Genomic DNA, 27303 nt, shown 5'->3' with positions numbered 1-27303 from the left:
CATAACAACTTTTTTTCTCAGTGTATAGAATAAAATTTTCTTTTGGAAATTCGGAATTCTGCCCTGAGTTCTGACAACCCCCCGGTAGAGTTCTCCTTCTATAATCAATTGAGAACTTTAGAACTCTTTAGGCAAATGGAACTATGCTTATCTTTTTGAAAAGGTTTCATAAAAGTGGAATTAACTTTATAAAAGTTTTCGAACGCATCCCAGAGGAAGCTCATTATTACTAAGCGATAGTCTTTTGCAGCGTGCTGCTCCTTAGCGCTGCTCCGTAACGCGTTTCGCTGTTTCTTGCAAACAGCGTGTTGGAGTAGACTGTTGTATGTGTCTCGTGAATTCCTTGTGCATCACAGATATCAATACAAAAGTTTAACTGTGAGTGGAGCAATAATTATGGAGCAGTTCTCGGGAAAACGTAGCGGCATGACCGCATATATACATATATATATATATATACGATAATCATGTAGATACGTTTATCATGTAGATAAACAGTGCATAGGAATCTTTCGATTCTCGTCCCAAAGAAGTTTGGAGTGCTATGCAATTTTTAAACAAAAATCAGATGGCACGTACAAGCTGAGCTAACCACATAATCATCCATCGGATGATACTATATTGAAGCAGCTCCAAATGAAACAAGAGATGCTGCAAATGTGTCGGGAGACATTAATAAAGCCAAAGGAAATTTTTGACTCAGTATGCCGAAAGTAGGCTAATTGAAATGCAGTTAAATAAAGTTATTTACAATTTTTACAATTTTTTCTTTTTATAATAAGTAAAGAGTAGTTATGTATGAAAGTAGTTATTTCAATCTTAAGTCAGTTAATATTAGAAATAATTTTAACATCTTTCCAGTCAGAAATAATAATGGAATTTTGGAGTAGGGATGTGTAGAGATGCACGGAGGTGGATGAAATAGTCAGTTGAAGTGTGTATAAATATAGTCTTTACTTTAACTTATCAAATATAACAAGGGAGAAACTTATCGATATCAAAATTGAGTGCGCGGCGGAGACGCGTTCGTGTCCGTAGTCAAGAAAGATCTGGTAACATGTCTTGTCCGGGCAAACCATTTCATCTCTTAACCATGTATGTTGAGCGGGTTAAAATGTGCTCTAACAATGGCAATATGCAACATTTATGATTACCGAATGTTAGAAGGTTTATGACTAACATCCGGAGACCATATGCCCGGTTCATGAAATTTTTCTTTTTTGTTTCTTTTTTTTCTTTTCTTTTTCTTTCGTACGGAGATTGTGGCAATTGATTGCCACAGAATCAATGTCGAATCGATATCAAATTGACATCAAAACGATATCAATTTGATCGATTCGATGTCGATTCCATTATCATTTCTGACTGGGTTGTAATATAATCGGCACATGTGTATGTAATTTAATTTTACCTTGCTTTTATTTTTATAGATATTCTACAGCGGCTACGAAAATATCGTATGCCTCTATAAGAAGCTTTCTCAATAGAGAGCAATTAAAGAAAAGGCCAGAAATACCGCAAATCGTTGCCGAATTTCAATTGACGTTACTGAATTATGAACTGACACGTCACATTTATAAAGGAACGGTAGTGTCAATTGAAGGATACAGAGCCGTTATTTTCACAAGACGCTCTGTTAAATGTTTTAGCGGAAAGCAAGGAGATATACATGGATGGGACGTTTTCGGTGAGCAATATTTGAAATTTGATATGTTATTCAACATAAGTAGAAAAAAAGTAATAAAGAAAAAATGCAATATTTTTAAGAAATTAACATTTTTATGTGCAGGTAGTTCCCAGAGTATCACTCTTCGCACAACTATACACAATTCATATGCGATATATGGATACGGTAAGTTGTGAAGGATTACGTACAAATTTAACAGCTCTTAAGAATTTATCTCTCTGATATGTAAGGACACTAAGGCCCAATTGCACCAACGTTATTTTGACTTTAAGCGAGATCTGAATATGTATCTGTTCTTTTTTCTTTTAAATAAATAAAAACTGACATATATTTAAGTCTCGTTTTAGAAAACCAAGATAACGTTAGTGTAATCAGGTTTAGTGTCCTTAAATATCAGAAAGATGAATTCTCAATAAAGTAATTTTTGTCTGAGATTTAATATGATTATCAATTTATTTTAGGGTATAGCTGTCGCCTTTGTTATGTGCAAAAAACGCACGATGAGTGTGAACACTGAAATTTGGAAAAAATTGAAGGAACTGCGTTCACTAGAAACCCTGCCGCAAATTTACTTTGAAACACTATAGAAATGTCTATAGTTCTGAATGTGTTTTTTGAAACAGGTATTGCATATACGGAATGGGGTTTTCCTTATACAACTTTTATAATTTTTAATAAGGTAATATAATACGTATGTTCATTACCTTATTAAAAATTATAAAAGTCATGCAAGGAGAACCCCATTCCGTATATTTTTCTATAGAAAAAATATCTATAGTTCTGAATGTGTTTTTTGAAACAGGCATTGCATATACGGAATGGGGTTCTCCTTACATGACTTTTATAATTTTTAATAAGGTAATGAACATACGTATTACCTTATTAAAAATTATAAAAGTTGTATAAGGAGAACTCTATTCCGTATATGCAATACCTGTTTCAAAAAACACATTCAGAACTATAGACATTTCTATAGTGTTCTAAAGTAAATTTGCGGCAGGAAAGAGCGGAGTCGGTCATGAGCGACTACGAACGCGCGGCAATGAACGTTGCAAGGGAGATTTTCCCGAATTCACGTTTGACTGGCTGTTAGTTCCACTACAATCAGGTACATATAAAAATTCTACAAAATGTGAGACAAAATGAAATATTTAGTAAACTTGGAAGCTTTTTCCAATCGCTTGTCAATTTATATTTAATATTTTACTTTATGTAGGTCGTACTCCGACGGTGGAAGTCGTTAGGTTTGATACCAGCTCCAAGAAAGATCCTTGGCCTTGCCATGGCCTTACCGTTGGCTTCGGCTAACATGTTTTTAGGCAAAGCTTAGAAATCATACAGGAAGAAGCCGATGTAATATCATCAGAGTACCCTGCTGTATTACATTTTACAGTTTATCTACGACGAACCTGACTTCCGTTAAAAGATAAAGTTTCTGTTTATGGTACATTCATACGACAAACAATTTAGCGAAAAGCTTCCATTTTGTGATGTTCCGGAAACTTGGTGGAATACATCCAAACATTTGGAATTTCCTTCGTATGTATTGCTTATTACTTACTATAAACTTTTCGTCAATATTATTTGTATTGCGCAGAAAATCTTTAATTATTACCTTAGACTAATTTGGTTTAAATCGAAATTCTCGACAATTCTGATAAAAGACCACAGAAAAAAATTAACAAGTTGTTTTTGAGTTCTACATAAAAAAAAAAGGTTTCTTCTGTTACGCGTTAGAGGTGAACCAAGTTATGTGCAAATAATGCAAAAGGTATAAAATAAATATGCTGTACAATTTTAATAGTAATACAGTAAAGAAGGATAGTAAAACATAAAGAGATTTCAAAAATAATAAAAATATACTCGTATATCGAATCATATTACATTCATTTTATTCGTTACTTATTATGTAAATTGAAAGCATTACATATATGTATAGATTTTATTAATACGTTACATATGTTCGGTAGAAGTACAACTTACAAATGAGACCATACTCGCTGGATTTTCTGGCAATTCAAAACAATCTCATTTTAATCAAGATATCGACATAGAAACGTATGAAAAACATTATAATCAAGACATAAATTACGCAGAACATATTAATCAAGATATAGATTACGCAGAAAAAAACGAAAATAATTCTAACATTTCTAACAATAGTCCATCAGAGTTATATTTTGACGAAGACTGTTTTAATTTTGACAGTAATTTTGAACAATTTTTCAAAATGTCTCATGTACAACAAATCATGTTTGAAGCATCAAATTTATGGGTAGCTGACGTTTTATTAATAATAATGTCGTATTGTATTAGATATTCCATTAGCAACGCTGCCAGGGACGGTTTAATAAAATTAGTAAAAGTGTTAGCAGGTCCTCGGTTCAAACAATGGAGTTGTAATAACACTCTTGTTCCGTTGTATAATACTTCACACAATGTAATAAAGTATTATTTTTATTGGGACTTGTAGCAACTTATTAATGTTACCAATTACTAGAAAAAAATTCCAAAATTGTTCAAAAATTTGCGAAAAATGTGCAAAACAGTATAATTTATCATTAAAATCTTCAAATTATTTCGTGTCAATCGATCTTGTATATTAATTATAACGATTACTACAAAATAACAAAGAAGTACAAATGCAGCTTATAAATAATGTTATAAAAATTAAAAATAATTTTAATCATAAGATTAATCTAATATACGATATATACGATGAAGAATTATACAAAGAAGTTCTCAGAAAAAAATATACTGAAAGTAGTTGTGATAGCCTTGTCACGACGTTACATTTTAACACAGATAATGCACCAATATTTCACAGCTCGGAAAAAAGTATGTGGCCTTTAATGATAGTAATAAACGAGTTGCTACCGAAACTGCGATTCACAAACATATTACTAAGCAAGCTTGTTTGCGAAAAAGAAGTAACCGAGTAACGATTTCATGAACGTTTTTTTTCAACAATTTGTAGAGCAAATAAAAATATTGAAAACAAACGGAATATTAATTACGTTGCACGATACATCAATAAAATTCAAATTTAAGTTTTTGCCATGACCTCGTGTGTAGATTCTGTCGCACGTTCCGTAATGCAAAATCGGTTACAATTCAAAGGGTATTACGGTTGTAGTTGATGTTACACTCAAGGGCAATATTTACATGGTAGTGTACGGTACCCTATTTCAAAAGAAGTAATAGAATACAAAAGCCATGGTCTCCATCTCATTGATGTTGTATATTACTATGTTAATCATATGTGTTGTACCACCAATCATAGTGACCGATACCTAGAGTATTTCCGTTGGTTGGGTTAAATTAGATTACGTGATTGGTGGTGTCCGATCGGGTCTGAGACTCACCCGTATTTTTACTTTTCTCAACAAAAAAGTGTTTTACTTTGTTTGTTTTATATGTCACGTTTGCTGATGTTAGCATGCACACATACGCACACACACATGCACGCACGCACACACACACGCGCGCGCACGCACGCACGCACGCACGCACGCACGCACACGTACACGCGCACACGGGGAGGGTTGGGGGGGGGGGGGAGTACAAAGGAATAGGCCTACGGCTCGCCCCCTCCCGAAGTCCTGAACAGACCTTCTATGAGTGATTATTAAAGTCACTAGATTTATAAAGTACCGCAATCATTCCGCCATTTTGGCTCCAACATGCGGCACATTTAAAACGTGCATATGTGTATAAATGTATTTAAATAAGAAAGAAAATCATAAACTATATAAATTAATTTTATTTACAATGATTCTTATTCACATATGACTTTATTGCAACGCTTTTACTACTGTATGTGTTCAATATGCGTTAATATTATATATGCGTATTCTATATGTGTTAATATATATTTTTTAAGGTAAAATGGATGCATCCTATAATAAATGTTTTGATAAGTTTAACAACAATATTGTGGCATGATGGCACAAAGTCTGTACGACAATTATTTAAAAACACTTCAATACAGTCTAAAGGTTTTAATTTATTCAAAATTAGGCATGTTTTTAAACGTTTAATTTCTCAAAGTACAACAATAACACAACAGATCTAGCGCATCTCACGGTGTCTCACGGTAAATAATTGCACTTAATGTGTAGATACATACATTATGAAAGTGTGCACTCTTTACACTTTCCGACGCCATTTTGGCTCCAAATCCTTATACATTGAGTCTTATGAATTGCGGTACTTTATTAATCTAGTGACTTTAGTGATTATAGTATGCCAGTGCCACTCTGTGGCTGCGTTCCGAAATTCACTGCCAGTAGTAAAAAGCTACAGTATACGTAACATAAATTATAGACTTTCAATATTTACAGTGAATTTCGAAACACAATCTGTATTGAAAATGTGAAAGGGAGAATTCCTGAAATCAATGACGATGATAATGGCTGTGTTCATACACAAATGCAGTTTACAGTATTTGAAAGCGTAAATCTTTACCTTTAATTTGCGTTTGAATTTGGCGCGAGACGCGAGCGCGCATCTTGATATACGTAGAAAGAAATACACGTATAAAATAATTATTCTCGGCTTGAAAAACGTTACTTCAATGAATATTGAACTTTCGAATTTTATTTGGTTCCATGAGTTCCTATTTTCCTTAATACAAACTGTACAAAGTAAAGCGTTAATTATAATAATGCAAAATTTACTTGCAAACGTCCTATTATATTTGTTGTTTTAGAAAAGAAATGAATCAACAGTCGTGGATCGCTCTAACAAAGCGTACAAAGTGTGAGAAAAAAAGAAAAATTATTAAAAATCAAGAGAATGAAATACATACGCTAAAAGAATTAAATAGAGACTTGCAAAAGGAGATTCTTAACAAGTTAAGAACTTTTACGCATAAGAACTGTGCAGTATTACTTTGCTATATTCTAGTTTTAATGACCGAAATTAATGAAATGCTTTCAGAAATTGAAAATCATGAGAGCGAAAGTAATAATAAGAAGAAAAAAATACCTGTTGGGACTGTCAAGAAATCCGATCAAATGGTTAGTTCATAACAAGTTATACAGGGATCATTGTGACGTAAGACAAAAAAAAAAGAACATATCACGTTTCTGGTTAACTGCCACTGTATGGCGTGTCACGGCAAGGAAAAATTTACTTTTAACAAACAAATTATAAAACTTACGGATGTTAGAGAAAAAGAGGGTAATATGGCACCTATTTTCATTTTATTGAATAACTTTTTATAATTAATATTTTCTATTGAAACTTGAACGATTACATTCGTCAAAGTGTTGTTTAATAGATTCTACATTCAAAGTAATGAAATATTTATTATTTAGAACGTAATTTATAAAAATCTAATGCACTGCGTTATCGGTGGAAGATAAAAAGTGATTGTAATATGGCTATCCATGAAAATAATTTTAAAAAATTAGTTTAATTTAAAAGAAACAAAAGAAACTTGTTATAAAATTAGATATTTTTAATTTTTTATTGTTTACGTCAATTTTCCTTATTTAGAATTTTTATACATTTAAAAACTTTAGAAATACTATTAGAAATTTTATTAGAAATATTATTTTATCTTTGTTTAACATTAAACAGGCATAAAATGATGTCTCTAATGTTTCTAAACACCGCTCTCTAGAATGATAATCGATTTATTGAAGAAATATTTCAATATAAAAATTTTGCTTAAAAAACCAAATTAACAAAATTCCATATTATTGTTTTAACTTTGTATAACTCAAAATGTGTGCAGCCAAATAAAAAGTTAAATAACAAAAAAATACTCGAGTGTATGTGTATTCGTGTAAAATACACACAAGTTTAAGAATAATGAGGGAGTATGTGTAATTAAAGGTTAAAAGTGTACCTTGAAAAAGTTTAGAAATGCTCAAAAGTAAAAATGCCCTATAATTGTCAATTATTGTGTATTGGTATATTAGCATTACTAAAAAACGGCGGGCTACTAAACGAATAACTCCATAAGCAATTATTAGAATGCGTCACCTAATAACGGAGATAATAAGGGTAGCCATATTGTCGACAGTAGCCAGTATACCCTCTTCTCTTCTATTAAATCCCATTAATGGTAATGTATAAATGTAGTCATTGTTGAAGAAACAAATTCTTCTTGGAATATGAAAAGTAAAGTTTTCTTCAACCATAACACGCATAACTAGTTAGGAATGTTCTCGTTCCCTGTTGTGAATCTTCATAGATATCCATAAAAACCTAATTTATTATAATAATTACCACACATGGACTTTGTCATGACAAATTAAGATATTCTCGTGAATATGTGTGGAGATACGTACCAATTCATATTATGTCACCGTCGGTCACTCTGATGCTTCTATTTAAGTGTGTAAATGATTTTTATAAACATACCTTTCTTATATTGTAGATACATTTTTTTTACTTACTTTAGGAAGAGACCAGTGGCTTTCGGTATTATTATACAACAGTGTTATATGCAGCTCAAGATCGCCAAAAATGTTTGCCAAAAACTTGGCATTTGCTGTTTTTGGATACAACACATTCAAAGGAAGCAGTGTCACAGGCGCAAAATGTAACGCGAAACAAAATGCGACGCCGAAGACTTCGCTAGACTCAACCAAACTCATGGCAATTAAAGGTATACTAATAATTTATACTAGTATAAGTAATAGCTTAAAATTCCGGTTTTTTTTCTGAAAAATTACTTTTTTACGAAAAATTGCTGTTTTTGCTATGTAAATGACATGTTGCCTAATTTTACAATATTATTAAAGTAAGACACCTTTTATAAGTACTGGAATTAATATTAAGCTAATTTTTATGTTTATATTTGGAATAATGTACATCACTTGAGGTTTAATAATTATCATAATTTATTATAATTATTAAACAAACTTTTGTGAAAACAAATGTAATCCTAGCAACCAGTTTAAAGACTAATTTAAGTTAATATTTATATTAATTATTTGAAAAAAATTTTTAGAATATTAGTAATTATCAAAAAGCACATACATTTATTTTATTTAAAAAATATATTAATTCTGTTTTTATTTATTTTTGTAATTTGCTTTGTTTTCTTCGTATTCATATTATCATAAATAAAAAAAAAACATTAAGAACAGACTTAAAGACAGAAACTAACATTAGTTTAACTTTATATGGACTGTTTTCTAGTTATTTTTCACACAGATTTTTAACTCTAGTTTGTCATATCCTGATCCGGTAAAATCCTGAAGTGTAATCTTGTTTTATAATTTACTTCTTCCTGTATATTGTTACAAATTTAATTATTTCAAATTATCCCCTCAACTTGTTATTACCTTATGAGCATGATGTTTGGACTATGTATCTTTTAATGTTTGCAATACAAGTTTTAAAATATTAATTAGAATGAAAATGACAAGATAAAAAATTGTGCTGTCTCATGAATAGAAGTATGGCAAACTACGGACCCGAATATAAGTGGCAAGCTAGAGTTAAGAAATCATATCATAAAACAGGTTGATGAGGTACCACCATAGTATAACACTTTTTGAATTTTTCCAATGAATTTTTCTACCACTAAGAACCAAAAAAATCCACGGAAAAATAAAAAAAGGAATTTTTTCCAAGCCTTTAAAACTATAATGTAAACCTACAATAAAAGGAATGCAAAGTAACATGTACATATAGGTATGCCTCTTACAGATATGTATCATCATTATTTAATGAGGAATTTGCACTATCCAGAAGAAGCAGCGGATCTTGAATTAGTGCAAGCAACGTCATACATAGCCTCCAAAATATCTGACATGAACAGACTGTTAAAGGCAAAAAAAAGGGAAAGAAAATTCCGCCAAGGTAGTTAAGAACAAGAAATCATCATCTAAAGCAGTAGTGAATTTCTCACAGAAAAGTATATAATATATGTATAACTTTTAGTTGTAACTGAGTTTACTACGTTTATCTCGTACATATTAACTTTCCACTTTAAAAAACAATTTTTGTTTAAAATCAATTAGTAAAAGAATAAAACACAATAAAATTTCTAAGCCATAAGAAAAAATTTAGAAAAAATAATCAAAAATAAGAAAAAAAGATTAAAAGTAAAAAGTAAAATACAATATAAATAAAAATAAATAGAAGTAATAATAATAAATCAAAAATAAATTAATAAGTAAAAATAAAATACACAAGTAAATAGAACTAAAAAAAATAATTTTAAAAAATTAGTTTAGTTTAAAAAAACACAATACCTTGTTACAAAATTATATATTTTTAATTTTCCATTATTTAGAATTTTCCTGATTAAGAATTTTTCTGCGTTTAGAAACTTTAGAAGTACCATTAGAAATATTATTTTATCCCTGTTTAACATTAAACTGATATTTCGATTTAAAAATTTTGCTTAAAAAACCATATTAACACAATTCCATGTTATTGCTTTAACTTTATATAACTTGAAAAGTGTACAGCCGAATAAAGAGTTAAATGACGAAAAAACACTCAAATGTATGTATGTATCTTCGTGTGATGATACACTTAAGTTTAATAATAATAACGATGTATGTGTAACTAAAAGTTAAAAGTTTACCTTGAAAAAGAAGTGCTCACAAGTAAAAATGCCTTAAAACAACGGGCTACTAAATGAATAATTCCAGAAGCAATTGTTAGAATACATTACCTAATAACGGAGACAATAAGAAGGGTAACCATTGTCGACAGTATAATCATAATACCCTCTTCTTCTTTATTAAAATTACAGATAAGAAAATAGACGAGGAAATAAACGCCAAACGACGTAGCTCATGTAATATAAAGATTAATATTTTATATAAGAAAAAAATATACAGATTATAATAATTAGAATATTACATTTAATATTCTAAGAATGTATCTAGCATATTATGCAATATTAAGTATTATTACGCACTGATAAGGCTAAATATGTAAATAATTTTTTCATCGTTTATGTTTCAGCATCTTTGGAGGATGAGGTGGACGAGTTACAAAATTGAATACACACACACGTACGCACGCACGCACGCACGCACCCACGCACGCACGCACGTGCACACAAGAACTCATTTTGATCACGAATATGCTAAAAGATATCTATATATCTCGAAAAGATAGATATCCGACCGTGCCACTCCACGCAGTACACCTTAGATAACGCGCCGGCGGTATCCAACCCTTAAACATATAAGTAGGTCTAAGAGACCCCGTATAAAGTTTCGGATGCTTGCTGTGTGAAGACAGAATGAGGAGGTTCGGACCAGGACAGAAAAAAAGGTTGGAATCTCTTTCGATTGATATGGTTGATCAACTTTTTTGATCAACTAGATCAAATATCATACGAATGTCTGCCGCGCTGAAGCGGGATTTGAGTATAAAAAAAGCAAGTTCGGTTTAGCAGGTGGAAATCGTCGAAGTAATTGTAAGATCGCGAAGAAAAAAACGGATAAGGCAAGGTTAACAATTTATTTTGCGAGATTCAATATATTTAATTTGTATGCATGGAAGAAAAATCTGGGAGAAAGGAAGACACCAAAACTCTCGACTTCCAGTGAAAACTAAATTAAATGACGTTAATTAATGCGATTATTGCGTTAATTAATGACATTAATGCGATTTACGTCATAGGTACTGTTACGCGATGTATTTTGCAAGTATTATGATGAAAAACTAGGATATTTCCAAGACATAATATCAACTTTCTATTGCATCTACATGATGAATCAGATTCAAAATATTGCAATATGTTCTCATTAATTATTCATCTTTATATTTATATACATGAACAAAACAATTCGAACAGCACGGCAGCAAAGTTTTGCTAGGATTAATAGGACCCATATATATAGTGTGTAAGTGAAACTTTTTTGTTAATAACCTTATGTAAAAAACTGAACAAAACACGTTCAAACAGATCTGTTTGCGTATGTTATTCTGTCTAAAGTTAAAATACTATAGTGTGAAAAAGTGGACTTTTGCGTAGAATCCAAAATATATTATGAAACAAATAAATTTTCAATTTTAGACAACATGAGTTAATCAAAAACACCTCATATTAGCTTTGTTATATAAGTATATTTTTTAATAGAAATGGTAATGACATAATTTCTTTTTGAAAGTATGACTTTAGCTTTAAAACGTCGTAATTAAAGTCCTTAAAAATTTTTTGTTGTGAAAATATGATTTTTGAACAAAGTAGATGTGTGTGTGTGCGTGTGTGTGTGTGTGTGTGTGCGCGCGCGCGCGCGCGCGTTTTACTACATATATGTTATACTACATATATGTTATATTACATTATTCTAAAAAAGAAAACAAAAGAATTAAAGTAATTTTATGTTATGTACTTCGAAGTAGAAGTAAATAAATAAAAAAAAACGTTAAAAATAATTTAGAAAGTAAAAAGCTTTTAAAAATTTTTTTTCTTTTGTTTCAAATGAGAGAGAGAGAGAGAGAGAGAGAGAGATTTTTGTCTGTTGTATCAGCTGAGCGCAGCAGGCGCCTCACGAAACACCCGCGCATAACGGTGAGCACCGTCCGTGCTTATCTTCTGTACTCGACCCATGATACGCTAACTTAATCGGCTTATATTTCGAAATCTAAGCCTCTGTCAAATTCTTGCCAAAGGAAAGATCGTCTTAGAATTCGACCAGGAATACGTCTCTTGAAGAACAACTGTTTATTCTGAATCACCCTGTATAAGTCTCTTGTTGATGCTATGCCCCGTTCTAAAGAAAATGCGTGCGCCAAAAGTGGTCAGAAAATCGATTGTTTTCAATGTAATCGCCCGCAGAGATATCGATTGTCGATTGTTGTGCTATTTGTTTTGCCAAATTGGGTTTCTGAATACGTATTCAAAAACGCCACTGTAATAGAGGCGCCATCTCACGAAATCTCAATTTTTTGGGGCCCATTTTCGTTAGCATGCCAAGTTTCTATAGGTAATTTGGCCTTTTATTTTCACCCTTGAAAGTGAACTCGGTGTTTGAATGGAATTTTCACATTGATTCCAAATATGTAAGTCTCTATTTGATGCGATTTGCCGTTCCAAAGAAAATGAGCCCCAAAAAGTTGAGACACGGAATTGAAACTTTGGTGCACATTTTCTCTGGAACGATGCATGGCATCAACTAGAAACTTATACGAGTATATCTATTGTGTTTTATTAATTCCGACTTAATGACGTCTTTCTTTATATTTATTTATTTTTTTAAAATCTGTGTTAATTTATTATGATGTGACGTCAACTTACAAAATGGCTCGAATTGACAGTGCTGGTGAGTTGTCTGAATTTTTATTTTATAATTTCCTGAGGATTCATGTTCACTGTCCACCACAGATTACCGCATGATCGCTCATATATCCATCCTGGTGGTCAACATTGATGGATCATTATTTGAAAATTCGCTTAGAATTTTGAACACATATAAGCGACTACACGGCGTGTCAATTTCTCGCTCTCGAGTCGGATACAACTCATGCTGAATATGAGACGTTCTTTTTCGTTCAACGCGACCACCATGTTACAAAGTTATCAGTATAAATGATTTTGTTATTTTATAATTATCGTTGGAATAACTTCAAGGAAAGTCGAAACGCGTCCGATCTATTAATGTATACATTTCGATGTACTAAATCTTAAATATATTGTACATTTTATTGACGCACAATGGTCGATTGTAGAAATTACCGCGTTTGACTCGCATTTCCTACATTTTATTGTCTAATCTTCATCTTGTGTTTAATTGTATTTCTAATTTCTTTTGTCCTTTATTTAAAAACGTTTACATTCTTAGCCTTCCTTAAATACTTTCTAATTTCTGTTCTTTTTTCCTATTTTACACTCTCTCAATTCTTCCTTCTTTCTTCGTACATTATTTCTCTTTTCTACATTCGTTGCACATATTTAAAAATCTTTACTAAAAGAGATAATGTTCGATTAAAGAAATTAACATTTCTATAACATAAAACCTCAAAATATGATATGTTATTCACGAGATATTATAAAAATCTTCAAACTCGCGTTTAATTGCATTCTTAACTTCCTTCATTCGTTGTTTAATGACCATTACATTATCCGACTTTTTTAATTCCTTTCTCCATTCTATTTTTTACCTACTTTCCACTCATACAATTCTTCCTCCATTTTCTTTACATTATTTAACACATTTTTTAAAAATCGTTACTAAAAAAGATAATGTTCGAATAATGAAATCCTATTTCTTAAAACGCGAAGTGTCAAAACACCATGATATGCATCCATTATTATAAAAACTTATAAGCTCGTGTTCAGTTACATTCTTATTTACAATTTTTTTCGTTTTTTATTAAAAGACTTTACCTTTCTCTCCTTTAATTCCTTTCTCTTTTCTATTTTTTACTTATTTTATATTCTCACAATTCTTCCTCCTTACGTTATTTTGTTTCTTTTCTTTTGTTCATTTTCATTACACATATTTTTGATTTTTTACTAAAAGAGATAATGGTCGATTGTAGAAATTTTTATTTCTATAACAAGAAACATCAATATATGAAAAACCAGTTTATTACGGATGGGAAACGTACTCGTGGAAAGATCACATTAAACCGAACTTGATGATCTGTACTGACTATTTATTGCGATACTATACTGGCTAATACGCCATGCGGTCATCCGCCATGATCCTGCACACGAAACGTTCTGGCCTGTGGGCCTACTTCTTCTTTCGGTGCGCCGCAAGGATGCGCACGCAGGAGCGTAACACAAATTCGGGAATGCCCGACATGCCGCCCCCCCTTGAAAGACCTCTCTTTCAATTGGATTGACAAAACTTAAAGTATCAGTTTTACATAGTGGTTCTGGTAACACGCTTAAGAAATATGAATTGAATAACAAAGAGAAATATGAAAAAGAACAAATTCAATAATAAAGTGTCACCAGAATTATTCTAATTAAATGGGTAATCGTCATTAATAGACAGTGGGCACAGCTTCTTGATAGATCTCTGAGTAATCCGCTACTGGTCTTGATTGTGGCGACTTGCACGATCCCGTCATCGCCTGGAAAAGTCTCTGTGACTCTGCCCAAAATCCACTTTAAGGGCGGTAGATTATTGTCTTTTACCAATACCATTGTACCCGGCTCAATGTTTTCCTGTCCGGTAAACCATTTGCTTCTTGCCTGCAACATTTGTAAATACTCCACATGCCAGCGTTTCCAAAAGTGCTGGCGAATCTTTTGTATGTGCTGCTATCGCGAAAGCTTATTATCTGAAACATCTACGAAATTATGCTGAACAGGTTCTAATAGTGAGCTCCCAATCAGAAAATGAGTAGGAGTTAGGGCTAGCATGTCGCTAGGATCAGAGGATAAGAGGGTGAGGGGCTTTGAATTTAGCACTGCCTCGATTTCTATTAATAGAATATTGTATTCTTCATAAGTGAGAATAAGCCCTTGCGATACCGTGTTTAAACGTCTTTTCATCGCCTTTACGTCTCTCTCCCACAATCCGCCAAAGTGGGGTGAGCTTGGGGCAATGAATTTTTATTCTATCTTCCTACTTGCTAACTCGTTACTGATTTCGTCTACATTTTTTGTCAGGAATTCGTAGACCTCTCTCAATTCCCGCGCTGCTCCTACAAAATTTGTAGCGTTATCGGAATATATCTGTGAACAAAGACCGCGTCTTGCCATAAATCTTCTTAAGGCTGCTAAAAAGGCCTCTGTAGTTAATGCCGTTACCAACTTGAAGTGTACAGCTCTTGTACTGAAACACACGAAAACCGCTAAGTACAGTTTAACAATGAGAAACCTGCCTCGTCTCCTGCCCTCTCTCATCTGAAGCGGACCCGCGTAATCGATACCAGAAATAGAGAAGGGTCTTAAAGTTTCTGTAACTCTACTCTTTGAAAGATTTGCCATTTTCAATTCAGGTGTACGGGGTTTACATTTAAAACATCAAACACAACTGCGAGTTACTCGTTTCGCTTCTCTCCTACCATTTAGAGGCCAATATCTCTGACGAATAAGACTCAACAGCTGCTCTGGTCCACAGTGAAGGCGTTTTGTATGCTCTTCTCAAAAGATTACCGTGACTATATGATGTCTAGCCGGCAAAATTATCTGATGTTTCTGATCTGAAGTTAAATCCGCATGTCGCAGGCGTCCTCCTACTCGAATCAATTCTTGTTCATCCATAAATAGATCCAATTTGGCTAATCGACTGGTTTTGCTGACCGACCGCTGGGCTTTCAGCTCTTTAATTTCTGGAGCGAAAGCTTCTCGTTAAATATTTCATAGGATATAGACTTTTGCCTTGCGCAGCTCTTCAATTGATAGCGGCTCACCCTGTCTTCCATTCTTGAGATTGGCTATAAATCTATGGCATAAGACGATAACACGCTGTAACTTAGCATATGACGAATACTTAGTGAAGACTTCAAGGGGGGCAGGCAATGTTGCAACCGTTTGTAACGTTCCGTCATTTTTCCCTATTTCTTATAATTTTTTTAAATTTTTGATGCAATATTGATTTAAACACTGTAGAGACATATTCGGTAAAATTAAAATGAAAATTGAATAAACTTTTATGACAACGAGACTAAACCTCATTAAAAAATTTAAATCAACCTAACCGAGACATTAAAGGTGCAAACGCACTTTTCGCAGCGTTAAAACTGAACTAACTAAGACATCATAATAACGAATAAGCACTGAAAACATATATATAATTTTATATAATATTTTCATAATCTTTAACCATTAAATGTTTTATCTTTCTTATTTCCCATTATATTCGGATGACTACTATAATTTTATCAAATATTCATACAATTCGTAATAATTTGCGATTATAATTTCGTAAACATATAAGCTAACATTAAGCAAGTCTAAGAGTGACCTGTCTGCAGCCGCGATGTAATCATTTAAAATCGAGAGCTTTACAAAGCACAATACTTTTACAAGGTAAGGATAATGCCTTCAATCCTTTCCATTTCCTGACCCCGACACTCGACAAACACAAAAACGACATACTCACTTACTCGAATAGTAAACTCACTTTCGACATCATACAAAATTTTATTTCTTTGTAACGACCTGATTTTTCCGCGCACGGGGCGGCGTGATTTTGTGCGGACGAGGATGCGGAGGAGGTCGCCAAGAGAACTAGACGCGCAGTTGGTGGTAAACAAAATATAATTTATTTTGCATTTAAATGATACAAAGAAGGTAGCGCTCTGGACACGACGCGCGGACAGACAAATGACGGTGACGCTCGTACGGACGCACAGTGGTCATTTTTGCTAATCTGAGCGAACAAAAGTCAAAAATCCGATTGGGCATTTCAAACTCTTTTGTTGCGTAAAAATGAGCTTGAATGCTTGGAAGTATGAAATCTAAAAATAAATAATTTTTAAATCGAATGGGAAATACTCGATAGTATTGTCACGAACATGTTTCTGCAAGTCTTGGCGCGCGCCCGCTCATCGCGGCTCGCGGTCGCCCTCATTTCGATAAGCGAATTCATGCTGAATAGATGCATTTTATCTGTTCCTACTATGGATCCTACAAATATAAGTAAGTAAGCAACTTATAATGTAAAAATAGTAAGAATTTTTTGAATATAGGTCAAGGTTTATGGTTTTAAAAATTTGCTTCAAAAATTGCTATTTTTTAATATATTTTACTAAATTTGATAGAGTAGAAAACTCGGGATTGATATGGATTGATCAAATGAGTTAAATGAAGTTATTAAATTACTTCTTAATAATAGTTTAAAATTAAATTTAGCTGCAACTATTCGCAACTTTAGATTTTGTATTCATTTTGTCTGATATGCGGAGTCCGACGAGAAACATTATTTTGCGTTTGGCGAAATGAATCAAATATTAATAAAAAAACTGACGCAGTTTTGAATTTTTGATGCAGAAAAGTGATTTTTAGAGTACAAGAATTCAAAATGTATAATTGAGAAGAAGATTAGGAATTTTTTTTGCAGCCAATTAATGTTAAAATGGAAAAAATGCCATCGTAGTAATAATTTATTTGTCTCAATAAATAAGAAATGGCTCGACGGAAAAATTATTTTTGAGGAACTTCTATCTAAAGAAACTCCATCACGATCTGGGAGACCAGAAAAATCATTCGCTAGCTGTAGTGACTCGGTCAAACGGAGGAAAGTTCGTCCACTCTTACAGACGTTCACTCAAGATGAACTGATTTTCGCGTCAAGAATGAGTCTTAGGCGAAGTGGAAAAAGAGATACAGCTGATTTAATTAAACAAGTATCTAGTTCTCTTAAGAGAGCGACAAAAATAAAAAAAAAGTGTTCCAATGTACAGCAATTACCAACAAAAATTACACCTGAAAAGGCTCTCGCTTTGTACATAAATACAAAAATGACAAAAAAACAATACATTGCTATAAAACAAATCAGTACATCTCATAATGCAAATATTTATCCAAATTATAATGCACTATTGCTCGCAAAAAAACAATGTTACCCAAATGATATAACAATTATGAAATTTCATCCGAGATCAAGCTCCAATCATTAGTGGAACATACAGTCCAAAGACTACTTTTCGTTCAAAGTGACAAACTTAAAGATATTATTGATAGCGGTAGTACTATTGAAAAAATAAACATTTATTTCAAATGTTTATTTGAAATGGGGTTGTGATGGTGCAGCCGGGCAAAGTTGCTATAAGCAAGTTTTTCAGTACGAAGAAAATAATGACTCATTTCTGTTTTTAATTTCTATAGTGCCATTACGAATTATAGCAGAAGTTTGTGAAGACAAACAGGAATTTGTTGTTTGGCAGAATGAATCTAGCTCATCGACAAAATACTGTCGACCAGTAAAAATAATTTTTCACAAAGAAACAAAGGATTTTGTCAAAGTTGAAATTAAAAACATTAAAAAACAAATAGATGAACTTTCTCCAGTTATTACAAAATTTCATGAGAATTCAATACCATGTTATTCCTCATTTTCTTTGACAATGATTGATGGTAAGATTTGTAGCTGGTTAGCCGATACACCCGGTCAAAATTGTCATCTTTGTAAGGCTTCTCCAAAGCAAATGAATGACATAGATGCCATGTTAGAAAGATCGATTACGGAAGATAATTTAGAATATGGCATTTCAAGTCTTCATGCATGGATAAAAACGTTTGAATGCATTTTACACATCGCCTACAGATTAGAAATACGTAAATGGCAAATCAGAAAAGAAGATAAAGAAAAGATGGAAACAAGAAAGAAGGAGATACAAGAAAAATTTCGTCGACACATGGGTCTTCTAGTTGATATGCCTAAGCCAGATTTTGGAACGACAAACGACGGTAATACGGCGAGACTTTTTTTCAGAAATCCCGAATTGGCTTCTAAAATCACAGGAATAAATGAAGAATTTATAAGACGAATGAGTGTCGTATTAATTACTATTTCCTGTGGTTTTGAAGTAGACAGCACGCTATTTAAATCTTATTGTATAGATACTGCAAAGATCTACATCAGCTTGTATCCTTGGTATTACATGCCACAGAGTTTACATAAAGTACTACTTCATGGCGCAGATCTGATTAATAAATCAGTTCTACCAATTGGACAAATGTCCGAAGAAGTACAAGAATCACGGCATAAAGACGCGAAGCAATACAGAGAATTCTTTTCGCGGAAGTTCTCTCGGCAGCAGACACTCGAAGACATGATGCATATGTTGCTTATATCATCTGACCCAGTAATTAGCAACTTTCGAATATCACAACCTAAGAAAAGTAACACTTTGCCATTAGAAGCTATGAAAATGATCAAATGTGTCGATAGAAATTCATTAAATAGTAGTAATGAAAGTGAATCTTGTGATAGTAGCGATAACAATGAGTAAAACATGCTTTTTTTCTTCTTTTTGATTTATCTCTCAATGTACCTCATAGAATTACGTTATTATTTTATTACATTCAAATTGCATTAAAAAATTCCTTCATTTATTTATTTTTTGCATTTGTTAATCTGTATGATACGTTTCTTTATTTGCATCATCAAAAGCAAATATATGACTAATGCTTTGTAAAATTTGGTTTTATTTTATATTTTAGCTATTTTTCAGCAATATATTCTTAAAAATTTATAATGTGTATTCATTAAAATTAATTTTCTGTCCTTTAATAAAATTTTCCAAGCATTAATTACACGTTTTATCAAATAAAATAATTTCGCTCACTCAGATTGACAAAAGTGACCACTGTGGGACGTAACGGAAACTTATATCTACGCGCGGACGGACAACGGAATTATAACGCGCGGACGGACGCGCGGGAATATAAACGCGGACGGACGAGAACGGAAATAATGAAACGCGGTATCTACAAGTTGCGATGTTTATGTACAGGCGAGGGATTCCGAGCCGAGTTTTTCGGAATTCGAAATCCCTGTTTACGTGCCGGTGTCGCGGCCTTACCGAAGGCCGCGGCCACGGCCAAAGACGTCGCGCGCGCGGTATAGCTGTACGCGATTCGGAACGGTCGCGCTGCGGTTAATACCGCGATGTTGATGCGGCGGTGGCAATCGACTCATGCCAAGATCACTTGGTGGAGGCGCGGAACTCGACACCTCGAGTCGTGAGTCGATGCCGGGTAGGAAAACGGATCGGAGATGTGCCGACTATCAGGATCTTCTGGTGGAGTCCAAGATTAACTTGAGCCCGTAAGTCGGTCGGTCTAGGATGCGGACGGCTAGTTGCCAAGATCTCTTGGCGGAAGCTAAGCTCTCTTAACTCCTGGCTAGCGCTCGGGAACACTTCTTTCACGGACGGAAGGCGGACGGAAAAGAAGCCTCGACTGTAGAAGCGGCGGCGCTTATATAGTCGAGTATCGAGGACGGTGCGGTAACGGAGGGGGAATCCCTGCCGCTCGAGATCGGCCAGCGACCGCCACTTTGGTTGCGTCGAGCGCGTGCGCGCGGATGCGTGTTTGCGCGCTACGCCGGTTTAAAAGTCTTATTGGCGCTGTGCGCCGGTTTCTCGCTGTTCGGCGGTTGTTCGGCCGGACAGCCTGGGACGGTGGACGGTCCGAGGAAGGAGCGGAAAAGGCGGTTTGTTACATCTTTTTATTATTTTGGCGGCAGCATGACTCCAGAAATTGTAGTAAAATCAAAATTCTGATAGGAAAATGTTAATGATAATATTAAAATTTGCGCTGAACAAACTATCCCAAGACAATGGCCTTAATATTTAAAATTAATCAAAATAAAGCATTTATAAAACTGTTTTTTAATTATGTACATGATAAATCTTTTGTACGCATACACTTGAGTCTAATAAAAACGCAATCTTAAAAAATAATTAATGAATGTTTTAAATAAACCGGAAACTTGTTACAATACTTTTAGTTAAATAATTTTGCATTTACTCCTCATGTAAATTTATTATAAACATTTATTTTAAATTCTATTGGTAATACAATCTGGTAATACAATTGGTAATACAATCTTAAGATTAATTATTATTAATAAAAGGTACTTTATTCCTTGCGGAGTACACTGCGGACCTCCGCTCCGCTTACAAAGTTTTAACATTTTATTTCTCGCATCCTTTACAACGCATGAGAGAAAGAGAGAGAGAAAGGGGGAAAGATCACTCATCCATCCATACCTCCACACTCATTCTCTGGACCTTCGTTTCCGCCGCATTTTCCTCTCTTCCTTCCACACTCTCATTCATCCTCTCTAACCCTCCTCTCTCACTCTCTCTCTCTCTCTCTCTCTCTCTCTCTCTCTCTCTCTCTCTCTCTCTCTTTCTCATCTCCTCTAATCTCTTCATCAAAATATTTTCCTCCCCGTCCTCTCCCAAGACTTCATTCACTATCTCCTGCCATCCCTTTTTAACCCCCCAATTCGTGCATTCCTCCCATACATGCTCCCACGTTTCCATTCCCCCTCCACATATTCTACACTTCCTTTCCTCATTCCCTTCCCAATATCTATTCCCCATCATCCCGTCTCCCAGCCTATGCTTCGCTACTTTCTGCCGTCTTTGCTCCTGCCATCCCTTCTTTAGGTACTCTGGCAACCCCTTACCTTTCACCCTACCATACCATATGTTAAATCTAGAGCCCCTAATTTTCTCCCTTCTTTCCTCCTCCTGCCACCTAGGCTGCGTTCGTAAACGTTACCCATAGGATAAAAGTTCCTCGGAACTCCTTCAGAAAGTCGAAAGGTAACAGTAGGGGAAAATTTACCTTTACCCATAAGTGTTCAGAAAGCTAGGGAAAAATTACTCTGGGTACTCCTTAACGTACCCTGCTTACGACTGAGGTAAAGTTTACCTGTCGTGCGCAGAAACACACCTTTCACGCATAAGTATCGAATTTGAGAGATTCACTGACGACTGACGACACTGACGACTAACGACACTAACGACTGACGACACTGACGACTGACGACACTGATTGACTGTGCTGACTGACACGCAACGGTAACAATTATTTTCGAAAAAATTGACTATGTCACAATTCCACTACAAAGTTATAGAAGGCAGAGATGGAACCCCAATTTTTAACGCGGACATGTCACAAGTTTTATTACGCGATGAAGAAAGTAAGTTGCAAAATGTATTTAGAGGTTCGGTGTGTTTATCGTATAAACTTCTTGCCCTTTATCGTATAAACTTCTCAATAAGCAAGAATTGTATTTGAAAACACGTTATTTTTAAATATTTAATGTTTAATTTTTATTTTGTTATAATTGTTATGTAAAAATTCGAATTAAGTTAATTGTTAAAATATTTAAAAATAATAATAATTTCTTAATATTTTATAGCAGGCAAAATTGATTATATTTCTTTGACTGAGTACATCGCTGAAACTTTGCTGAAACCGTATGGTTACGAAATTATATTACCAAAAAAAATGTTGGTACTGACAATTCGTCTGACTGTTCTAACCTAAAAGAAACTGAGAATACATTAACAATCTTAAAAGAAAGTAATGAAAAAACTTTGGATAAAGGACTGAAAATGTGGACTGATAAAAGTAGAGCAATGCTCTTACACTTGTACAAAAAGTATAACAATGACTTTAATTCTAATTGCATAAAAAAAGACGATGTTTGGAATAAAATAGCCTATAATATGAAAAACGAGGGCTATAATTTTGCTGTATTACAATGCAAAGAAAAGATGAAATATATGAAGAAAAAGTATTTTAAGAAAATAGACAACATGGGGCCCAAAAGTACTGGCGCAGCGCCATTAAAATGTAATAACTTTGAGGAACTTGACGATTTTTTTGGAAATAAACCTAATGTTACTCCTGTCGCAATAGCAAGCTCATCAAGAGATGACAATATATCCGAAGGTATATGACTAATGTTATTTTATAAATGTGTTTGATTAAGAATATATTTTTATTTATTACAAATTACATCGTTATTTCAGTCACACAGAAAGATCTCACAATCAATATAAAAGAAAATGAAAAGAAAGAGAGGCGTAAGAGAGGAAGTACAGTAACTTTCGATGATTTAAAAGTGATGCTTAAAGAAAAAGAAGAAGCAAAGAAGTCTAGGCACGAAGAAAAACAAGAACTTCTTCGTCAAAGCATTAGTTCTTATGAACGCACAATGGAAAAGTTGCTTGATAAACTGTAAGCTGTGAGATTGTTTAATTTTGTTCCGTCCGGTTTGCTATATTATATACGAAAAGAAAGATATATATATATTTTTTAAATATAACATAATAATATAATTAGTTAAATAGCATTAATATATTGTAGATTATAAGATTATTAGGGTATCCAAGAAAAATGAGATTAAGTGATGCAAATGTTTCGAGATCTTTAATGTCATTTTTCTTGGATTGTGATGAAAGGCTGTCATAGTTTTTAATTTTTTAAATCTGCAAAATGTACGTATAATATGGTTAATGCGTTTACTTTAAAAATTTAAGATTAAATCAATTATTCATTACTATAGGTAAATTTAATTATCAAACTAAAATATTTTAAAATATATTTTAACCATACTTTTAACCATACAATATTTCCGAATATTCCATTGCAAATTCTTTTCAGACAATAAAAGGTACTAAAATTAAAATTTTCAATAATAAAAACAAAATTAATAAAACACAAGAATATTATTTTAATAACTTAAAATAAGATTATTATAGTCTATCGCGATTACCATTTAATTCTGTGCACAGAGCATCTCGACGCTCATTTCCAAGTCGTTTTTCATTTTCATTTTCGTTTACGATCTGTTCCTGTTGATTATTCACTATTGCTTCCATACCTTCTTGTACGTATTCGCGTATTAAGTCATCACCAAAGTCTAGGCATATATTATGTAAAACACAGCACGCAAGTATCGTTCTGGGTATTAAATCGACTCTGTTCATGTCCAAATATTTTAAACGTCTAAATCGGCCAAATAAAAGAGCAAATGCTCTTTCAATTGTTTGTCTTGTTCGCGAAACTAATGTATTAAAATGCTCTTGCTGTCTTGTTAAATTTCTTCGATTTATATATGGAGTAATACACTACTTCAAATTAGGATACGCTTTATTAGCTAAAATAAATTCATCTTGTGGAAAATACTTTTCGATTTGACGAATCGAATTATAAATATTAGAATTTCTAAAAATTCTAGCATCGTGGACAGAACTAGGATAGCCCGCATAACAATCTATGAATTTTTAATTTGCATCGCATATTGCTTGCAGTGTTATAGCGTATTGCATTTTGCGATTTCTGTATGTTTGAGCATCCTTTGTCGGTGCTTTAATAGGTACATATGTTCCATCAAGAGCACCTATGACATCATCAATTCCAGCTATAGCTTTAAATTTTTCTTTTATCAATGGAAGTTCCCCTTCTATTGGCCAATGAATCACTTGAGGTGCTATGTCTTGTAAAGCTGTTATAACTCGAACAAAGCAGGCAAATAGTGTAGATTTGCTTATAACAAATCTTTCTCCGATTGATCTGTTATGACATAAAAGAACATCAATTTTTAATTAAATTATAAATTAATAAATGTAAACAATAATCAGTTTGAAATAAAATTGATATATGAAAATAAATATATTAGAAAGTATTAGCAAATTATAAATATCAAGCATCAAGAGTCACTTTAATTAAAAATGGCACATATTTCTTTTAATTATATTGTTATTCTTTTTAATTATGTTTATTGGTCTTATTTCAAATTTATATATTTATGTTTATTAGTTTTACATGCACGTCAATACAAGATATTGGATGCAATAATTAACTAATACAAAATAAATAATACTCTAATTAGATTGGTTGTCAATAATGCTAAGAGCATCTAAAAAAACTGTACACAAATTTATTGCGAAAAATACTAGCCTAGCCTGAGTACGAACCTAAACTCGTACTTTTTTGACGTGCAAATCTTGATCTTTCTAATTACATTTGCCAGTACTTTTTAATAAATTCATTTTCATATATCGATCTTATTTCAAAATTAATAATATATATACATATATATATATATATATATATATACATATATTTATTAATTTACAGTTTTTAAAATGTCCGAAGTTGACTACTGGGATAATATTCATGCGATAATATTCATTGTAATGACCAATACTTATTTATAAATATTTTTATTAATTAAGTACTTAAAAGAGCAAAATTATACTTCCCAGATAGCACAGAGAATTTAAAAAGATTAATAAAAGAATTCAGGTTTATGTCACCAATACTGAGTGAAAATAAACTTATTTTGAAATGTAATAAGAATTCTCTTTCTGAAAAAAAAAAGAAAAAGTTAGGAAAAGAAATCTTTTTGCATTTCAAAATAAACTCAGTATTGGTGACATAAACCTGAATTCTTTTTGAATGCTGTGTTTTCTGGGTACATATGTACAAAAAAAGATGTTAGCATACCTGTAAGAATCTGGCGTAGCTAATAACCATATTGTTGCTAATAATTGTTTCTCAGCTGGAACCATTAGCCTACCAATTTCCAGTAGTATTTTTTATCTTTAAACCGATAGTAACGAATAAATTTTCAAAAGTTTCACATGTCATTCTGAAGTTTGACTGAAATTGTTTGTTAGTCAAATGATGAACAGTTTGTTCAATATAATTTTGGATACGTCTTGCCTTCTTTCTTTTCTTTGAACAAAGCGTCAATAAAATTTCAGTTTCACTGTCAGATGATTCAGAATCAAATTCGAAATTAGACAAAAGTCTCTTTCCCATTGATATTGCTGTAAGAATTATAACTTTTTTACACTTCTCTTTGTCGTTAATACTCATATTCTTAATACTCATCTTCCATGCTGTATTGTTTGCTAATAAACATTAAAAATAATATTTCCTTATTGTAAAATTTTCATTTATTTATAACCCAGACTACATAGTAATATTTTAAAAACATTTAAAATGTAGATACATTTTAGATGTTTTGGACATATTAAAAACATTTAGTGTTATTGTTTTGGACTTTTCAAAAAACGTCCATTTTAAGACGCAACGGACTAAAACTGGACTAAATTAATATATGTTAAAGAAATTCAAGTATAGATTAAGTAGCTAGCCTAATGGTAAATATATCTACAGAGAAATAACAATTTTGCTAAAATATCTAAAAATTTAGCTGGAATATACAGATCTAAAAATAATTTTGTTGGATCACTAAAATAATTATAATAGACATGTTAAGCTTAATGAGCAATGGTGAAAAACATTTTGACATTCCACCAACCAGTTTGAATGCTCCATAATTATATTGATGGCCTAAATTATTTTCAGATCTGCATCTAGCTAAATTTTTATATACTTTAGTAAAACAGTGGTTCTTTCCATGTAGACCAAACATTCTGTTATATATACCAAATTAATGTAGAAATTGATAATTTGAAACAGAGCGAAATAGTTAACTAAATGCGCGTGTATGCACGCGCACGTGCACGTGAATGCAGTGCACGTGAATTTTCTAAATTTTCATTACCGAAAATTTACGTTACGAAAAGAAAAGTCCTTGTGCAAATTTAAAAAAATGTTCGCTCAAGTCAACGAAAGCAACACGTCGCAAAAAGAATTAAAAAATTTTTTGCACAAGATAAATATTTTTAAAATGTCTAAATGTAAATATACTTTTTACGTTGAAATGTATTTTTAAAACATTTATACTAAATTCAGGAATGTTTGAACCAGATTAAAACCAAATCTGTTATTAATGTCAATGTTATTAATATAGCTGTATCAATCTCATTTGCGTCATATTATATTATATTATATATATATATTGTTGTGCCCGTTCGGCCGAGTTTGAGAAGCTGGCCGAAGGAAGATCTATCGATCGGAAAAAAAGAAGCGCGGCCGGCTTTTGTTCTGTGTTTTCGGGACGCGGAGCTGTCAAGCGACATTTAAAATAATTCCATCAATTTGTATATAATTAATTAATTAAAGTCAGTGTTCTTTTATAAAAGAGAGTGTTCTATTATTTCGTGCTGTGTGTTCGTGTGAGTGTTTTTACGTGCTCGTCTCGTCGAGCATAACATTTTGGGGGCTCGTCCGATTTCGAACCACGTAATGGACATCTCGGAAGATGTTACGGCGGCGTCTCCTGAGAGAGCGGAGAAACGTCCTCTTCGTAAGAGAATGCGTCCCCAACACC

At 32.8% G+C, this 27303-nt stretch overlaps 4 protein-coding genes across 6 annotated transcripts; 2 read left to right on the top strand and 2 right to left on the bottom strand.

Annotated features, from left to right (window-relative positions):
* Window positions 1-2341, top strand: LOC105193782. 2 transcript variants are annotated; one of them, XM_011158362.3, is made up of 4 exons: window positions 1-713; window positions 1431-1687; window positions 1790-1852; window positions 2149-2341. In XM_011158362.3, the coding sequence occupies exons 1-4, from the start codon at window positions 637-639 to the stop codon at window positions 2202-2204; spliced, it is 453 nt and encodes a 150-aa protein (XP_011156664.1). In that variant the 5' UTR covers window positions 1-636; the 3' UTR covers window positions 2205-2341. The 2 variants fall into 2 exon arrangements, with proteins under 2 accessions (XP_011156664.1, XP_039314615.1); XM_039458681.1 differs by having other exon boundaries at window positions 1-732.
* A 221-nt stretch (window positions 2342-2562) lies between these two features.
* Window positions 2563-11805, top strand: LOC105193783. 2 transcript variants are annotated; one of them, XR_005576577.1, is made up of 7 exons: window positions 2563-2795; window positions 2904-3226; window positions 6399-6542; window positions 6629-6708; window positions 8103-8309; window positions 9359-9511; window positions 10631-11805. XR_005576577.1 is itself a non-coding variant. In XM_039458938.1 (6 exons), exons 4-6 carry the CDS (start codon window positions 8168-8170, stop codon window positions 10666-10668), a joined length of 333 nt encoding a protein of 110 aa, XP_039314872.1. In that variant the 5' UTR covers window positions 2563-2795; window positions 2904-3226; window positions 6399-6708; window positions 8103-8167; the 3' UTR covers window positions 10669-11805. The 2 variants fall into 2 exon arrangements, 1 of the variants encoding a protein (XP_039314872.1); XM_039458938.1 differs by having other exon boundaries at window positions 6399-6708.
* Window positions 11806-14564: 2759 nt separating this feature from the next.
* On the bottom strand, window positions 14565-15566 carry LOC105203174. The gene is made up of 3 exons (XM_011171944.3): window positions 15206-15566; window positions 14928-15055; window positions 14565-14825 (listed from the first exon to the last, which is right to left on the bottom strand). The coding sequence occupies exons 1-3, from the start codon at window positions 15564-15566 to the stop codon at window positions 14565-14567; spliced, it is 750 nt and encodes a 249-aa protein (XP_011170246.2).
* Window positions 15567-24340: 8774 nt separating this feature from the next.
* Window positions 24341-25630, bottom strand: LOC120359767 (putative nuclease HARBI1). The gene is made up of 2 exons (XM_039458753.1): window positions 25566-25630; window positions 24341-24629 (listed from the first exon to the last, which is right to left on the bottom strand). Exons 1-2 carry the CDS (start codon window positions 25628-25630, stop codon window positions 24341-24343), a joined length of 354 nt encoding a protein of 117 aa, XP_039314687.1.
* Between the last annotated feature and the right edge of the window lie 1673 nt (window positions 25631-27303).

The sequence above is a fragment of the Solenopsis invicta genome, chromosome 16, assembly GCF_016802725.1.
Source record: "Solenopsis invicta isolate M01_SB chromosome 16, UNIL_Sinv_3.0, whole genome shotgun sequence".
NCBI classification, from domain to species: Eukaryota; Metazoa; Arthropoda; class Insecta; order Hymenoptera; family Formicidae; genus Solenopsis; species Solenopsis invicta.
Note: the sequence above shows the minus strand (reverse complement) of the source record. Positions and strands in the feature narration are given on the sequence as shown.

Coding starts and splice junctions, on each gene's coding strand:
- LOC105193782 (XM_011158362.3), top strand. CDS start 637: ATGAAACAAGAGATGCTGCAAATGTGTCGGGAGACATTAATAAAGCCA. Junction 714..1,430: donor TTTGACTCAGTATGCCGAAA/GTAGGCTAATTG, acceptor TTATTTTTATAG/ATATTCTACAGCGGCTACGA. Junction 1,688..1,789: donor ACATGGATGGGACGTTTTCG/GTGAGCAATATT, acceptor TTTTATGTGCAG/GTAGTTCCCAGAGTATCACT.
- LOC105193783 (XM_039458938.1), top strand. CDS start 8,168: ATGTTTGCCAAAAACTTGGCATTTGCTGTTTTTGGATACAACACATTC. Junction 8,310..9,358: donor CAAACTCATGGCAATTAAAG/GTATACTAATAA, acceptor TGCCTCTTACAG/ATATGTATCATCATTATTTA. Junction 9,512..10,630: donor GGAAAGAAAATTCCGCCAAG/GTAGTTAAGAAC, acceptor TTTATGTTTCAG/CATCTTTGGAGGATGAGGTG.
- LOC105203174 (XM_011171944.3), bottom strand. CDS start 15,566: ATGGCAAATCTTTCAAAGAGTAGAGTTACAGAAACTTTAAGACCCTTC. Junction 15,056..15,205: donor AATCAGTAACGAGTTAGCAA/GTAGGAAGATAG, acceptor TTCTATTAATAG/AAATCGAGGCAGTGCTAAAT. Junction 14,826..14,927: donor AACCTGTTCAGCATAATTTC/GTAGATGTTTCA, acceptor CAAATGTTGCAG/GCAAGAAGCAAATGGTTTAC.
- LOC120359767 (XM_039458753.1), bottom strand. CDS start 25,630: ATGGTTCCAGCTGAGAAACAATTATTAGCAACAATATGGTTATTAGCT. Junction 24,630..25,565: donor GCTACGCCAGATTCTTACAG/GTATGCTAACAT, acceptor ATGTCATAACAG/ATCAATCGGAGAAAGATTTG.